The 18,106-nt window shown below is 39.7% G+C and overlaps 1 protein-coding gene across 2 annotated transcripts in view; it reads right to left on the bottom strand.

The window, feature by feature from the left end:
* The window catches only part of PAPPA (pappalysin 1), a 421,200-nt gene that overhangs the window by 136,003 nt on the left and 267,091 nt on the right, over positions 1-18,106 (bottom strand). For both annotated transcript variants that reach the window (XM_077283454.1, XM_077283453.1), the window contains exons 11-13: positions 11,612-11,710; positions 5,152-5,287; positions 3,887-4,100 (exon numbers count right to left, since the gene is read on the bottom strand). In XM_077283454.1, coding sequence (XP_077139569.1) covers positions 3,887-4,100; positions 5,152-5,287; positions 11,612-11,710 — 449 coding nt within the window. The remainder of the gene's footprint in view (positions 1-3,886; positions 4,101-5,151; positions 5,288-11,611; positions 11,711-18,106) is intronic.

Consider the following 18,106-nt stretch of genomic DNA (forward strand, 5'->3'; position numbering starts at 1 on the left):
TAAAAGACTGCTAAATTGACTCATCAGTGTGTGGTGGTGGAGAGGCAGTCAGTCTGGCTGGTAATCCAATGGAGAAAGGAGCAGGTCCTGTGTCACTGAAAGGGTGAGAGACCCAGAGAAGGGACTGTGTTTGTTTTCCTTTGTTACTATGGTTTGAATACTGGAAAGGTTTTTGACTATTAACCCCTACATGACATATGACTCATGTCATATGTCGTGTCCCTGCCTTTCATGCAGGGTTGCACACCGAGTCCACATCTTTCTCGGCAGCCATCATGTGCGTTATACAGTCGCGGATGGAGCTCTGCTCTGCCCACGGTTGTTAGCATTATAAATCCTGCTGTCAGTGTCTGACAGCGGGATTTAACATGCACTAACAGGAAGGTACTTTGTTCCATGCTCTCATCGGTGTAATCATGGGGCACCGATGGGTTGTCATATCAGCCGGAGGTCTGCTGATAACCCCTGTGCCTGTCATTATGATTCTCCTGTCAACACCAGCTTCAAGTCTCCTAAGAGGACTACTAAATACAGGAAAAATTGAAATAAAAAAGTTTTATAAATTATGAAAAAAATTAAAAGAACACTAAGTTCAAATCACCCCCCTTTTGCCCTATTAAAAATTAAACATTTAAAAAAACATACACATTTGATATAACTATGGTAATAAAACTCTGATTTCCAAAACTCTATAATAAATTAATCTGATCATTAAATGGTGTAATGAAAAAAAAATTAAAAGGCCAAAATTATGTATTTTTGTCTGCTGCAATATTGCAATAAAAGGCGATCAAAACATCATATTTAACCCCAAAATAGTATCAGTAAAAACATCAGCTCAGGGTGCAAAAAAATTAAACTTTTATTTAACACTATATCCTGAAACATGAGAAATGCTACGGGTCTCGAAAAATGGTGACACTAGCAACATTTTTGTGGACGAAAATGTAAAAAAGTTATGGCTCTTAGAATAAGGGAAGGAAACAACAGAAACGAAAAATGGAATGTCTCCAAGTCCTGAAGGGGTCATTACTAAACCTCACTTTTTAAAAAAAAAGAAAATGGTTCTTGTGTATACCCGAAGTGCTGCCAGAAAGCGAATGAGCCTTACAAGATATATACAGTATATATATACATATTTACCATAGCATGAAAAATTTGGGCACCCCCTGATGAAAATTACTGTTATTGTGAGCAGTTAAGCATTTTGAAGATGAAATGATCTCTGAATGGCATAAAGCTAAAGATGACACATTTCCTTTGTATTTTAGGAAAAAAAAGGATATATTGTCATTTTTTACACTTTAAAAATTACAAAGAGGAAAATGGGACAATGCAAAAGGTTTGGGCACCCTTGCAGATTTGTGTGCTCAGATAACTTTGACCAAGGTTTCAGACCTATATTAGCCTGTTAGGGTTATGGCTTGTTCACTATCATCATTGAGAAAGGCCAGGTGATGCAAATTTCCCAGCTTTATAAAATCTGGCCTCCTCTAACCTTGTGCCGAAAAACAGCAGCCATGGGTTCTTCTTAGCAGCTGCCTAGCACTCTGAAAACGAAAATGATGGAGGCCCACAAAGCAGGAGAAGACTATAAGAAGATAGCAAAGAGTTTTAAAGTTGCCCTTTCCTCAGTTCAAAATGTAATTAAGAAATGGCAGTTAGAAGGAACAGTGAAGGTCAAGATAAGTTCTGGAAGATCAAGCAAAATTTCAGTGAGAGCTTTTCATAGAATTGCTATAGAGGCAAATCAGAACCTCTGCTTGACTGCAAAAGATCTTCAGAAAGATTTAGCAGACTCTGGAGTTGTGGTACATTGTTCTACTGTTCATAGACTCCTATACAAATATGTCCTTCATGGAAAAGTCATCAGAAGAAAACCTCTCATACATTTACATTTATGATATGACCACTGCCATTTGAGCTAAATGTGTGGAGTTTAATGAGTCTGGATTTCTTCACAGCTGTGGTGTCCACCTCTGTGGCTTTTTAGTCAATATGTGTTATATGGGAATACAGAGGTGTTCATTTTAAGTATAGGATATTGTACATATTTTGAATAGAGATTAAAAGTTAAGTTTTAATTTACTCACCAGGCTGTTTGAAAATATGATTAAGTGAGTTGACAGGGAGAACTTGCTACTCATTCAGGACTTATTTTAAAGAGATTTATTACACCTGATGAGGCTGTTTTACTGTTTCACCTACTGATATTGAAATAAGTATTACATAAATTGAGCTAAATCCTAAAGCCAATGGCCAATTTAAAATCAAGCCAGAAATTTCAAAAATCAACGCATCAGCCTCAAAATATCTAATGATATTTTTTTTTTGCATTGTGAAATCTAGTGAGAGATCCCCTTTTAGGGTAATGAGAGGTGTACCACAAGGATGACTTCATAGTGAGGAACCACATGGAAAATTGTGAAAAGAGTATCTTACAGTACATGAATAACTGGAAACATCAATATGTGTAAAGTAAAGAGTTCACTGAAAATTTAGGTCACGTTACAATTAACCCCAACATGCTAAGTCACTTACATCCTACTCCTATGGGTCCTGGAAACTGAAATGTAATTTCTTCATGCAAGAAAGCTCTAAAGAGGCCAACACCCAATAACTACATATTTAAGTTTGTGAAAATCTACGTGGCATGTGTGGTGTGTAATATTAGATTTAACTGCAGTTCCTCGTGTATTTTCCAGATTTTGAGTGGAGTAAAGCACCCTACACACACTAGACTAATGTCGGCATCTGTCTCCAATAACGACAGGTCCAGCCGACACTTTAAGGTCTATGGGGGGACCGGCCAACTGATTATTGAGGGAGATATTGATCAGGCATTCCCAATCTCGAACTGCCAATTTCTTGAGATAAGTCATTGGCAGATATATCTGTTGACGGCTTTCTCATAGAAAACACAGGAGCGCTCAGCTGATCAAAGACTCCTGTGTATGAGGGAGCTGACCAAGATGTCCATCAGCCAAACGATTGGCCAAAGCAATGTTCAGCTTACAGCCATCTAATGTTTAGTGTTGAGCGATACCTTCCGATATTCAAAAGTATCGGTATCGGATTGGATCGGCCGATATCCAAAAAATATCGCATATTGCCGATACCGATGTCCGATACCAATACAAGTCAATGGGACACAAATATCGGAAGCGATCCTGGATGGTTCCCAGGGTCTGAAGGAGAGGAAACTCTCCTTCAGGCCCTGGGATCCATATTCATGTAAAAAATAAAGAATAATAAAAAAAAAAATATGGATATACTCACCCCTCCGACGGACCCTGGACCTCAGTGGTGCAAGCGTCTGCCTCCGTTCCTAAGAATGCAGTGAGTGAAGGACCTGCGATGATATCACAGTCACGCGCCGGTCACGCGACCAATCACAAAACCGCAACATCATCGCAGGTCCTACACTCACTGCATTCTTAGGAACGGAGGCTGCCGGTTGCACCGCTGAGAGCCAGGGGCCGTCGGAGGGGTGAGTATATCCATATTTTTTATTTTTATTCTTTATTTTTTACATGAATATGGATCCCAGGGCCTGAAGGAGAGTCTCCTCTCCTCCAGACCCTGGGAACCATACGCACCGCACACGCCGAAGATGACTGGGAACTTATATGAACTTCCGATTCCGATATCACAAAAATATCGGAACTCGGTATCGGAATTCCGATTCAGCGAATATCGGCCGATACCCGATATTTGCAGTATCGGAATGCTCAACACTACTAATGTTTATGGGGGCCTTCAGGCTACAATGTAAATTAAAATATTATGACATTAGTAAATAGAGGGTCATAAATCTTCATATTTTATAATAACCCGTTAGCAAATTTCATTGGCAAAGATAAATTAAAGTTGATAACCCACTCACCTCTGCTCAGATGCACTGTAAATCTCTCCTCTTTGGCAGCTGCTAATTTTGATTGGGTCAAAATCATGAAAAGACCTCAAAGCCACTCCCGATATGGCCACCAAATTTGAAGAAAAGCTTATGAGGACGGCCTTACTATGGTAAAAAGGCTGACTGAGATCGTGCCTCACAGGAACCACCAAAGGATTGTTACGACAGCTAATAATATGAACACCTGCCGTAGGGTGAAAGGTAAAAATTACCATTAATTCACTTTCATTGTACACTGTGTTGCACCATTAACCTATAGTCACATCACGTTTTATTCAGCTGTGAGTGGCTCCATTGTGTTTAAGAGTGAAGCCCTTGGGTCTACATAGAAATCATTGGGCAGCATAGGAGAAGTTCTAAGTGGTCCCCACTAGTGATGAGCGAACGTGCTTGGATAACATTTTCTGCATTTAGTTCTTTCTGCAATATGGTGGGCTCTACTGAAATCTTATCTGGCATTATAAATTGTATTAGTTCTATGTATGAATAGAGGGACTTCTTGAATGCTTATTAAATACTTTACCTCAGTGTTTTAAATATCTTACACCTATTTTTGGTTAACGATGGATTAACACAACCTCATTATGGATGGTTTGGTTTGGTCTTATATAGATGGGCTTTTTAATTGTTTTTAGCATTGTTTATGGTTTGTTATATATTAAATAAAAATCAATTTATTATATGATCCTTGTATTTGCATACTTATTTTCTTTATTTGGAAAGATCCGAATCCAGATTTTCTTGGCTTTAGACATAAGCCCCGATTTAGACACTTAGGAGTAAATAAAGCGTGACGTGAACATAGCCTTAACCATCATCGCAGGTCATAGCCTAAGCATTCTTAGCAAAAAAGTCTGCAAACCCTTACCTTGTAGAAAATCCAGTGCTAGGACTTGCAGTTTCGTATTCTCTCTTTTTTTTGTGCAGTTTTCACTGTCTTCCATCTCAGTCATCTCTATGGTGCAGTTATAGGCATCTACCCTCCTGCCTTCCAGTATTATCAGGATGACTACTGTACCATTGAGATGCCTGAAGATTGAGAACATAGAGAAGTCTACGAAAAGTAGAGTTTGCACTGCTTTTGTATCAATAACACTTAAAAGACCACTAAATATCCTCTAAGTGTTCCAAAAATACCAAAGAGATTGCAAATTGGGTATAATGATAAAAATAATAATAATGGGCACGGCCATACTGAACACTTTGAAATTTCACTAACAAAATAAATATTTTACCAAGATCATGCATTTGCTCCTTGACATCAATCAGGTGAACACTGATCGTCTCCGGCTTTTGATAACTATAAGATGTCCCATCTGTCACCAGGTGCACAACAACTGCAGCGACCACCACGTATTGAGAAAAATGTGCCTGTAAAAAAAAATGCAAAACTACTTTTATGTAACAAAATAACTATTACTTTGAGGATTGTTCTCATGTTTCCTCTTCAGGAGCTCACCGTTCCCCTGCCTCCCAACTTCCTGTTTGCCGGGGATGTGGAGGAAGCTAAGCTCAGATTGTAGCTGTTAGCCATTTAGATGACACTGTCAATGTCTGACATCGGCATTGAAATGGGACAGATGTACTGGGTACCATTGCCCAGCCACAACACAATCGTGGCACAACCTTGGGTTACAATGCTCTTGAAGGACCATGTTTCTATAATCTTGGTATTCATGTGAAGCTGAGCCAGAGGCTGAGCTTCATTGAAGTCTGGAATTTAAACCATATACTGTAACACAGCAGGATTATAGTATATTGTATATGCACAATCAGATGATTTCAGTTACAAGTTCTCTAGGGGCACTAAAAATTACAAAAGCAAAAACATTTTTTTAGAAAAAATACAAAAATTGGAATTGTTCCCCCTTCCTTCAATTAAGATTAAAGAAATGTAAAAAGTAAAAAACATAAACATATTTGAGATCACCACATCTGAAATCTGAAGTCCAGTCTTTCCGAACATAAAATTAATTAACCCATATGGTATTGTGTGCTTTTTTTCCGGTCACCACATCTCCCTGAAAAAATGCAATAAAAGCAATCAAAGAGCTGTGGGTACTCAAACTTGTTAAAATTAAAACTGTCAGCTAGCCACACAAAAAGTAATCTCTAGTAGAGCTCTTTTGATAATGGTAATGGTAACAAATCATTTTTTTTTTAATTTTGATTTTTTTTTCATTACTTAAATGAACATATTTTTATGTATGATCAATATCATAATCATACTGACATGGTGAATCATTTTGCCAAGTCATTTTTTACCATATAATATGCAAAATGTCTCTTCAGAGACAAAGAAGAATTGAACTCTAGAGTCACCTATTGGAAGCAGCAATCCTACAAGTCAATATTGACCTTTTAACGAGCCTTGCAATATGACTTAGGATAAAAGCCAAACCAGAATTCCAATTTTAAGACACGGTGTTTCTGGGTATTGCCCCTCATAAGTGAAAAGTATGAGATCTACTTTGACTAGCTGAGAGGCTAAGAATGTGTTCTAAGGGGAAAGGTTTCTCATTGTGGAGAGTGACAAGTCAGGTCTGGCATTAAAGTATGAGGAGACTTAAACGTCATGAATGCTCCTCTGAGAAATTAATTATGCAAATTGTCTCTTTAGAGAGGAAGAGGACTTGAACTCTAGAGAAACCTATTGGAACTAGCAATCTTAGGCTGCTTTCACACTAGCATCGGTACGGGGCCGTCGCGCTGCGTCGGCCGAACGTACCGACGCATACTGTGAAGAAAATGCCCGACATTGGCAGCGAAAGCAGTCTTAAGATGCTTCCGCTGCTTCATTGTAAGGTATGGGGAGGAGGGGGCAGAGTTTCGTCCGCGCATGCGCGGTCGAAAATGGCGGTCCCGATGCACAAAAAAGTTACATGTAACATTTTTTGTGGCGGTGGTGTGCCAAAACGTGATGCAACCGTCGCACGACGGTTGTGACATGTGGCAGTGCGTCGCAATGCGTCGGCAATGTTAGTCTATGGGGAAAAACGCATCCTGCAGACAACTTTACAGGATGCGTTTTTTCTCCACAACGACGCATTGCGACGTGCAGTGCACGATGCTAGTGTGAAAGTAGCCTTACAAGTCAATATCAATCCTTTATCGAGCCTTGCAACATGCTTACCATACAATGAATGATGTACAAACAAAACCCAAAGTACAATAGCGGAATTGTATTTTTAAACCATTTCATTCCATTTGGATATTTTAAGTTTTTTTTCAGTACATTATATGGTAAAATGGATGTCATTAAATTCTACTACCTTTCCTGCAATAAATAAGCCCTTATCTTAGAAGAAGGGAAGAGAAAACTGCAAATCTAAAAACAAAATTTGACTGTGGAGGCAAAAAGAGCATTGTTCATGCTCAATCACTGCTGCTAAACTGGATCGATGGCCAGGAACATACTGTAGACACTGAGCATTAAACAATGGAATTGTTACAAAAGGAGAAGATAGGAAGAAGGAAATAGCAACGTTGCTTGTTTTTACATGCACTTTGCTGTTCAAACCATTAGTCATGTTTAGACTAATCCTTTTAGATAATATTATAATAATTTGGCTTAATTGCTCATCAATAATAGTTTGTTTGGTCTTTTCTGTGGTAACTAGTGTTGAGCGATACCGTCCGATACTTGAAAGTATCGGTATCGGAAAGTATCGGCCGATACCGGCAAAATATCGGATCCAATCCGATACCGATACCGGATACCAATACAAGTCAATGGGACTCATGTATCGGACGGTATCCCTGATGGTTCCCAGGGTCTGAAGGAGAGGAAACTCTCCTTCAGGCCCTGGGAACCATATAAATGTGTAAAAGAAAGAATTAAAATAAAAAATATCGCTATACTCACCTCTCCGACGCAGCCGGGACTTCAGCGAGGGAACCGGCAGCGTTGTTTGTTTAAAATTCGCGCTATTACTTGGTTACGTGAATTCCCGGCTTGTGATTGGTCAGGTCGGCCATGTTGCCGGGACGCGGACCAATCACAGCAAGCCGTGACGAAATTACGTCACGGCTTGCTGTGATTGGTCCGCGTCCCGGCAATATGGCCGCCCTGACCAATCACAAGCCGTGACGTCACGGGAGGCTGGACACGCGCTCATTTTAAAATGGGCGCGTGTCCAGCCTCCCGTGACGTCGCGGCTTGTGATTGGTTGCGCCGCGGTCAACCAATCACAAGCCGGGAGGCTGGACGCGCTCATTTTAAAATGGGCGCGTGTCCAGCCTCCCGTGACGTCACGGCTTGTGATTGGTTGCGCCGCGGTCAACCAATCACAAGCCGGGAGGCTGGACGCGCTCATTTTAAAATGGGCGCGTGTCCAGCCTCCCGTGACGTCACGGCTTGTGATTGGTTGCGCCGCGGTCAACCAATCACAAGCCGGGAGGCTGGACGCGCTCATTTTGAAATGGGCGCGTGTCCAGCCTCCCGGCTTGTGATTGGTTGACCGCGACGCAACCAATCACAAGCCGTGACGTCACGGGAGGCTGGACACGCGCCCTTTTTAAAATGAGCGCGTGTCCAGCCTCCCGTGACGTCACGGCTTGTGATTGGTTAATGGCGGCCATGTTGCCGGGACGGGGACCAATCACAGCAAGCCGTGACGTATTTTCGTCACGGCTTGCTGTGATTGGTCCGCGTCCCAGCAACATGGCCGCGCTGACCAATCACAAGCCGGGAATTCACGTAACCATGTAAAAGCGCGAATTTTAAACAAACAACGCTGCCGGTTCCCTCGCTGAAGTCCCGGCTGCGTCGGAGAGGTGAGTATAGCGATATTTTTTATTTTAATTCTTTCTTTTACACATTTTTACATTAATGTTGTTTCGATACCGATACCCGATATCACAAAAATATCGGATCTCGGTATCGGAAATTCCGATACAGCAAGTATCGGCCGATACCCGATACTTGCAGCATCGGAATGCTCAACACTAGTGGTAACATATGGATGCCAAACCTAGACAATAAAGAAACAAGACAGAAGAAGAATCTACGTCTTCAAAATGTGGTGCTGGAGAAGGATGTTATCGATACCATGGATATATAACAAAGCAAAAGTGGAAAAATAATTGTGGAAAAAATAAAACGTAACTTTTATTAACTAAAGCCACAAAACGACCAAACCAAACACCCAAGTGAATAAAAAATGCCATGGATAGCAAGAAGAACAAACCAATCAATCTTGGAACACATCAAGCCAGACATGTAACTTGAATCAAGAATCACCAAGCTACGACTTGCCAACTTTGGACACATCATACGAGGAGAGCAATCAGTGGAGAAGGACATCATGGTCAGAAGAATAGAAGGAACAAGACGAATAGGAAGACCAGCAACTCGATGGCTTGATACTATCAAGATAATAGTGGAGAAGGCAATGATGGACCTATCTAGGCTTGCACAAGATCCATCTTCCTACAGATCATTCATCTATCAAGTCGGCAAAGCTGGAGATCAAGCTGAAGGCCATTTAGAAAAACAAAAGAGTGAAAAGGCTCTGAAAAAAAAATTTGGAAAATGAAACAAAGAGTAATAAATGGTATTTCAAGTTGAGACACTTCTTAAAGGATTTCAAGGCTTTAAATAAGTTTCAAGTTCATAGCTTGAATGGATTTTTCTGTTTTATTTGAGGAAGGGTCACAAGACTGACTTCACATGTGAGAAAAATGGTCTGATTATTCTGATTAGAAGTAACCGTAGGCACTACTATTGTGGGTGGTGCGCAAGTAGGTGCCCAAACCATATAATCTTGTAAAGTAACTTGGCACACACGTGATCGGATGCTATTGTGATTTAATAAAGAGAGTACATACAAACGTTTCGGTCATAGACCTTCTTCAATGTACCTCTCTCAGAGATAATGTCTGTTAGAATGATTGAGGAGAATAGACCCCTTGTAGTATCTAGTGGTGGTAATTTAAGCGCTATACCGTAACACAGGCACTAGGAGGTTCCTGTCACGGACGCGGTGTCCACCGCTTGTCCTTGGTGTCACCTTGACACCAAGGACAAGCGGTGGACACCGCGTCCGTGACAGGAACCTCCTAGTGCCTGTGTTACGGTATAGCGCTTAAATTACCACCACTAGATACTACAAGGGGTCTATTCTCCTCAATCATTCTAACAGACATTATCTCTGAGAGAGGTACATTGAAGAAGGTCTATGACCGAAACGTTTGTATGTACTCTCTTTATTAAATCACAATAGCATCCGATCACGTGTGTGCCAAGTTACTTTACATGATTATTCTGATTAGACTTTGATCTGAGAGGCATCAGTTTGTCTCAGATGTGGAGAGAAAAAAAGTTTCTCGACCCTCTTCTTTCTAACAGTTCACGAAAATTGGACCACATTCGGTTGTCATCCAAATGAAGTCCAATTTTTTTCACGGACCCATAGACTTACATTGCTGATTTTGATCTGACACTCAGTTGGCCCGAGGAAAAAATGGGACATGTGTAAAGCCCCATAGAATATCATGGGTATGGGTGCTATTTGTGAAAGCCACGGATACCACTCATATGAGAAAATTGGTCGCGAGCATGAGCCCTTAGAGTGAGTCATCTGATGGCTTCTATAAGAAAACTTTAGATTTCCTTCACTTATTTGTTGAATTGGTTGGTAGTGAATCTTTATTCTAAACATTTAATTAACATTTTAAATTAAAATGCTTAAACTGGGACATTTACGTCCCCTACAAGGAATGCCCACTAACAGGTGAAGTTTGCTTCAACCCCACCTCTCTTTCATCAGGTTTTAAGGTCTCTCTAAGCAAATTCAGGATTGTTGACAGTTACACAAGGTGCGAGGAAACTAAGACAACTTAAAGAAGACCTATCATTTTTTTTTTAAATTAGCTAAATACCTTGTAAATATCCCTGAGCTCCCCTGATTCTGCCTCTCTTTTTTTGCTTCCCTTTGTATGGTTCCACTGCAAAAATATTCACATTTTATGCATTTGGAGTACTGTATGTGAAATCTCTGCTTGCAAATTAATAGGGTGTTTCTTCCAAGTCTTTTCTGGAATGTGTGAACTTTCCCTTCCAGAAGCTGGCAATCATAGATCGGCAGCTGATCTATCAATCTCAGACCCTGCCAAGCCTTGATTGGCAGCATCTAAAAGGGGTGAAAGCACATGGCCTCAGAGAAAACTCAGAAGAAACCCCCAGTTTAATTGCAAGCAGAGATTTCACATATTGCACTCCAAAAGAAACAAAATGAGAATATTTCTGTAATGGAGCGAAGCAGCGCAAAACGGAAAAAGCAGCTGAATCAGGGGTACGCAGGGATTTTTACAAGGTATGTAGCTCAATTTTTTGGGCATATTTCATTTCTCTTTAATCACACCCAAAAAGGGTCCCATTTTAATTTCTTCTAAGGGCTTTCTCTCATCTAAGTACAAAACCATATTGGGAATTTCTTTTTGGTAACCACAGATAGGGAGTAAACATTAAGGAAAAGGCAGAGTGTATTTAAAGGGGTTGCCTGATCGAATACAACTAAGACTTATAAATCTTGCTTCTATGAAGTGAATAAACACCGAGAGAAATAATTCCTGACATGGGAAAGCTTCTTTTATTTTTTTCTTACTATACCCATCTATCTAAGTAAAAAAGTTCTCATAAAATACAGTACATGCAGAATTTATTATATCATGAGTTTGATTAAATTGACTAACCTTCAACCAGAAGTTCATGGCATCTTGGGCTGCTTTGCATGGATACCAAGCATATTGGGACACTGTAGGATTTAATTTCATCACTTTAGTTTGGCACACCTGTCGAATAAATGGATGACATTTACAATAAAGCTATTAAAGTTTATAAGGGCTTATTCTGTGTTAAAGTTTTACTTTCATTTAACATAATATGTTCATAAAAAATCAGGGCTAATATTTTCGACAACATTTTTTCAACATCCCACTGGTAAATGATGTCATATTGCACCACATCACTTTTACTCATTGGAGTACATTCACCTCTATTTGCCTAGTCCTTCTGTCTGGGTGATATGAGAATATATATATATTTTTTAATAAACCTTGGGTTGCCCTTTCAGTGGAGAATTAAACCTAGACTTTCAAACCTGAAGGACACTTGGGTGACAGCTCGGGTGGAAGTTGGAAGCAAGAAATGTCTAATCTTCATTCAAGAGTGACCATCAATCTCTGACAATTGCTGGGATTTTCTGGACTGGAGAGTGGAGGAAAGTACATTCACCTCTTTTTGCTTAGCCCTTCTGGCTGGGTGATATGAGTATTTTTTTTTTAGAAACCTTTAATTGCCTTAACAGTGGAGAACTAAACTTAGACTTTTTTAATATATGGGTCTCGGAAAATGGGGACAAAAGCAAACATTTTTTCCTACAAATTTCTGATTTTTTTTTTACATTATTTAAATAAAGAATAACCTATACATTTTTGTTATCTGCGTACTCGTATTGCCTGGAGAATCATATTGCCAGGTTAGTTTTAACATATAGTAAATAAAGTAATTAAAAAAAAACAAATTGTGGAATTGCACTTTTTTTTGCAATTTCAACGTGCTTGAATTTTTTCCTCTTTCCAGAGCATCGCATGATAAAATGAATTATGTCATTCAAAATTACAACTTGTCTCACAAAAAATCAAACCTTCATATGGCTGTATATGACGAAGAGGAAAAAACAAACAAAAAGAAAAAAATGGAAAATCACCCGAGGGTGAAGGGTTTAATTAGCAAATCACAATAATTTGGTATCGAGAAGTAATCACTTGAGAATTAAACTGGCAGTCACCTTATAAAACTGACAGAAACCTGTCATGGTATGTGACCTACAAATACAGTACTTATTTTGTTTTTCAGAAAGACAAGGCACACAGCCGTGTGAGCAGCCTCTTCTTACCTCAGCACTCCTGTTATCTCCAGTATTACATCAGATAGACAGGGTGGACAGCAGTGTGAGCAGCTTCTTCTTACCTCAACACCCCTGGTATATCCACTATTAGATCAGATGGACATGGTGGACAGCAGTGTGAGCAGCTTCTTCTTACCTCAACACCCCTGGTATATCCACTATTAGATCAGATGGACATGGTGGACAGCAGTGTGAGCAGCTTCTTCTTACCTCAACACCCCTGGTATATCCACTATTAGATCAGATGGACATGGTGGACAGCAGTGTGAGCAGCTTCTTCTTACCTCAACACCCCTGGTATATCCACTATTAGATCAGATGGACATGGTGGACAGCAGTGTGAGCAGCCTCTTCTTACCTCAGCACTCTTGTTATGTCCAGTATTAAAACAGATAGACAAGATGGACAGCTGTGTGAGCAGCCTCTTCTTACCTCAACACCCCTGGTATCTCCAGCATTAGGTCAGATAGACAGGGTGGACAGCAGTGTGAGCAGCCTCTTCTTACCTCAGCATTTTTGGTATCTCCAGTATTACATCAGATACACAGCGTGAGCACTATTGGTATCTCCAGTATTACATGGCATGGTTGACAGCAGTGTGAGCGGCCTCTCCTTACCTCAGCACTCTTGGTATCTCCAGTATTACATCAGATAGACAGAGTGGACAGTAGTGTGAGCAGCCTCCTCTTACCTCAGCACTGCTGGTATCTCCAGTATTAGATCAGATGGACAGGGTGGACAGCAGTGTGAGCAGCCTCTTCTTACCTCAGCACCCCTGGTGTCTCCAGTATTAGATCAGATAGACAGGGTGGACAGCAGTGTGAGGAGCCTCTTCTTACCTCAGCACTCCTCATATCTCCAGCATTAAATTAGAATGACAGGGTGGGCAGCAGTGTGAGCAGCCTTTTATTACTTAAGCACCCTTGGTATCTCCAGTAGTATTCTGGAGCACATTATCCTATATATGAAGAAGGGCGGAGCTTCTACTGCACATGCTCACAGGCTCCTATCCTAACATTCTAGGATAGGTGTCTGTCAATGTTACAAGGTGAGAGCCATTTTATAGTGATGAACTTCCGAAACACAAAAAATAGTGATTTGATCATTAAATATATTTAGGGATTTATATATAATTACATTTTCTTTATTCAGGGTTTTCTTTTGTCCCTGGAAAACCCCTTTAATATTTTGAAACAACTGATGTTTCCAATCTTCTCAGAAATAGTCTGTAGGATAGGCATTCTCTACAATGTGTTTTATTACTTTAAAGGAATGTATCACCTATATTTTATTTGACTAAAATCAGATACTGAAAGATTTTCTTTTTCTTTGATGTTTTTCTTTTCTGTGCATGATTATTGCATCTTGCCTGAGCTGCTCTTATCGCATTTCGAAATATGATTTAAAGCAGCCATATCGACTATAGAAAACTCAAGACAGAGATATTCATTGACCTCTACGATAAAATCTTCTAGGCATACACTGTGACCTGTACGAAGGACATTTTGAAGGGAGGGAGAGGAGGTGAGCTATGACCATTGCCTATTGTGAATAGTCCATATATATTGTAGGTATTTAGTGTAATCATTCTTTGGATTATGATGAGATGACAAGTTAAAAGTGTACTCTACAGTACCCCTTAGACCCCAGTCCAGAGCCTCTCACCTAGCCAAATCAGTTCTCATGCTTCGCACTGACGAGGGCCAACAGCCCGAAACACCGTGTCTGCGAATTGAGATACTGATTTGGCTTTAATCCTAAGTCATATTGCACGACTCGTTAAAGGGTTGATTGTGACTTGTAGCATCGCTACTTCCAACAGGTGGTGCTATAGAGTTAAGTCCTCTTTTTCTCAGAGGAGGCAATTTGCATCTCTATAGTATAGAGATTTTCAGCCTATTTCGAGGCTCAGTGGCCGGTTTGAAAAGTTCAAGGTTTTATATAGCAAAAGACTCGGAAACTAATAAAACAAACATTAAAAAAAAAAACAATTAAAAAAAAAAATCAAAACTATAAATGTAGAGCTGGCAATAGTACAATGGGATATGAGATGCCTAACAAAAACACAACTCATATTTTGGCTTATTAAAAGGTGCCAAAACTTTTTTTTATTTAACCTCTTTATTCCCGAAGGTGGTTTGCACGCTAATGTTTACAATTCTGACCACTGTCCCTTTATGAGGTAATAACTCTGGAACACTTCAACAGATCCCAGTGATTCTGAGAATGTTTTTTCATGACATATTGTACTTCATGACAGTGGTAAAATTTCTTCGGTATGAATCGCATTTATATGTGAAAAAAACGAAAATTTGGCAAAAATTTGGAAAATTTACCATTGTTCCAACTTAGAATTTTCATGCCCTTAAATCACACAGATATGTCACACAAAATAGTTAATAAGTAACATTTCCCACATGTCTACATTACATCAGCACAATTTTGAAACCAATTTGTTTTTTTTGCTAGGAAGTTATAAGGGTTAAAAATTTATGAGCGATTTTTCATTTTTCCAACAAAATTTACAAAACCATTTTTTTTAGGGTCTACATCACATTTGAAGTCACTTTGAGGGTTCTATATGATAGAAGATACCCAAAAGTGACACCATTCTAAAAACCGCACCCCTCAAAGTGCTCAAAATCACATTTAAGAAGTTTATTAACCCTTCAGGTGCTTCACAGGAATAAAAAAAAAAAAATAACATTAAACTTTTTTCACAAAAACTTAAATTCAGATCCAATTTTTTTTATTTTGACAAGGGTAACAGGAAAAAATAGACCCCAAAATTTGTTGTGTAATTTCTCCTGAGCATGCTGAGACCCCATATGAGGGAGAAAACCACTGTTCGGGAGCACGGCAGAGCTCGGAAGGGAAGGAGCGCTGTTTGACTTTTTGAATGCAAAATTTTCTGTAACATTTGACGGATGCCATGTCGTGTTTGGAGAGCCCCTGTGTGCCTAAACAGTTAAAATCCCTCACAAGTGACACCATTTTGGAAACTAGACCCCTCAGGTAACTGATCTAGATAAGTGGTGAGAACACTAAACCCTCAGGTGCTTCACAGAAGTTTATAATATTGAGCCATAAAAATAAAAATATCAAATTTTCCCCACAAATATGTTCTTAGCCCAAAATATTGCATTTTCAGAACGGTAACAGGAGAAATTGCACCGTGCAATTTGTTGTGCAATTTCTCTTGAGTACGTGAATACCCCATATGAGGGAGAAAACTACTGTTTGGGTGCACAGCAGGGCTCGGAAGGGAAGGAGCATCATTTGACTTTTTGAATGTAAAATTTCCTGGAATAATTAGTGGATGCCATGTCACATATGAAGAGCCCCTGATGTGCCTAAACAGTGAAAACCCCCCACTAGTGACCCCATTTTGGAAACTAGACCCCTTAAGAAATGCATTTAGCTGCATAATAACCCCTCAGGTGCTTCACAGAAAATAATAAAATTACATTTTCCTCACAAAAATGTTGCTTTAGTCTCAATTTTTTAATTTTTCTACGGGATAATAGGATCTTTTTTTACAACCAACTGAGGTCCATTTTTTTAATGAGTGCGCCAATACCCTACATGTAATTATGTATTTTCAGGCACAGTGCAAAGCTCAGAAGGCAAGGAGCACCAGATTTTACAGTTATGGTTTGCAGGTGCCATGACCCACTGCGAGAGCCCATGAGGTGAGAGAAAAAGCAGACCCCTCCATAAGTGACCCCATTTTACAACCTACACTTCTCAAGGAATTTATCTAGGGGTGCAGTGATCATATTGACAAAACGTGTGTTTCACAGAATTTTATACCATTGGGCAGTGAAGACAAAATAACTACATTTTTACCATCAACATTTTGTTTTAGCCCCAGATTATACATTTTCACACATGAAGTTGGTAAAATTGTCACCATAATTTGTCCCAAGATTTCTACTGAATGTGGCAATACTCCATATGTGTCTGTATAGCTCTACTTACTTAGCCATAAGGAGAGACTCGGGAGGAACGGAGCGCTATTTGCCTCCTGGAGTTCAGATGTTCAGATGTTCCTAGAATAGTTTGCGGACTCCACATACAGAGCCCCTAATTGCTAGACGAGCAGAATCTCCCCACAAGTGACCACATTTTGTAAACTATACCACTTGGGGAATTTATCTACAGGTGTAGTGCTGATTTTGATACCATGGGTTTTTTCCAGAAACAAGCAGCAATGAATGTTGCCGAGTGAAAATTAAAAACGACTGTTGTAGTGAGCAGTACGCTGTAGTGACCAGCAGTCACCAGTACGTTATGCCCAGCCTGTGCTTCTGGAGATATGCACCCATAAGTTAGGCGGGTTCTCATCGCTTCAGAAATGTCAAACATGTGGACGCTATACGTGGTTTAGGTACACTGTGGGACTCAGAAGGCAAGGGGCATTTGTATTTGGGAGTGGAGAATTTGCTGAATTTCTTTAATTAAATAATAATTTTTACATCACTTTATTCTGAGAGCTATAACTTTTTTTATTTTGCCTCTGATGGAGCTGTATGGTGGCTTGTTTTTTGCAGAACAAGATGACATTTTCAGCGCTACCATGTTTATTTATATCTGTCTTTTTTATCACGTTTTATTCCATTTTTTGTTCGGCGGTTTGATGATAAAGCGTTGTGTTTTGCCTTCTTTTTTTTATGGTGTTCACTAAAGGGGCTAACTAGTTGGACCGTTTTATAAGTCGGGTCATTGTGGATGCGACGATAGCAAATAGGTGCACTTTTATTATTTTATTATACAAATATTTATGCATACAATATCTTTTGATTTTTTAGTATTATTTTTTTATTTTTATTTTAAATATTTTTACAAATATTTATAACATTTTTTTTTTTACTTTTTTTTAACTTTTTTACTTTGTCCCGCTATGGGACTATAATTTTTTGCACGCTGATCACTTTTACAGCATGGGGATGCAGCAGCATCCCCATACTATGGAAACTGTCAGTGCTGCACTGTCAGGGAAAGTTGCTGATCATGCACTGTGCATGATCAGCAAGTTTCCTAGCTTTGGTGACCTGGAAGTTGTCATCCGGTCACCATGGCACCAATCGGGACCCCGCAAGGTCTCCAATACAAAGGCATAGGGGTTGTCAGTCCTCTGCCAGCTCCGGGAATCGGGGTCCTCACCCCGAACACGATCGATTCGGGAGTTAAAGTGCCGGGAGCAGTGCATGACCGCTCCTGGCACTTTTCAGTTGTCTCAATCGTTATGTTTAAGTTGGCGCTAGGTATATAACTT

Source organism: Ranitomeya variabilis, chromosome 2, assembly GCF_051348905.1.
Source record: "Ranitomeya variabilis isolate aRanVar5 chromosome 2, aRanVar5.hap1, whole genome shotgun sequence".
In the NCBI taxonomy this organism is placed as follows: Eukaryota; Metazoa; Chordata; class Amphibia; order Anura; family Dendrobatidae; genus Ranitomeya; species Ranitomeya variabilis.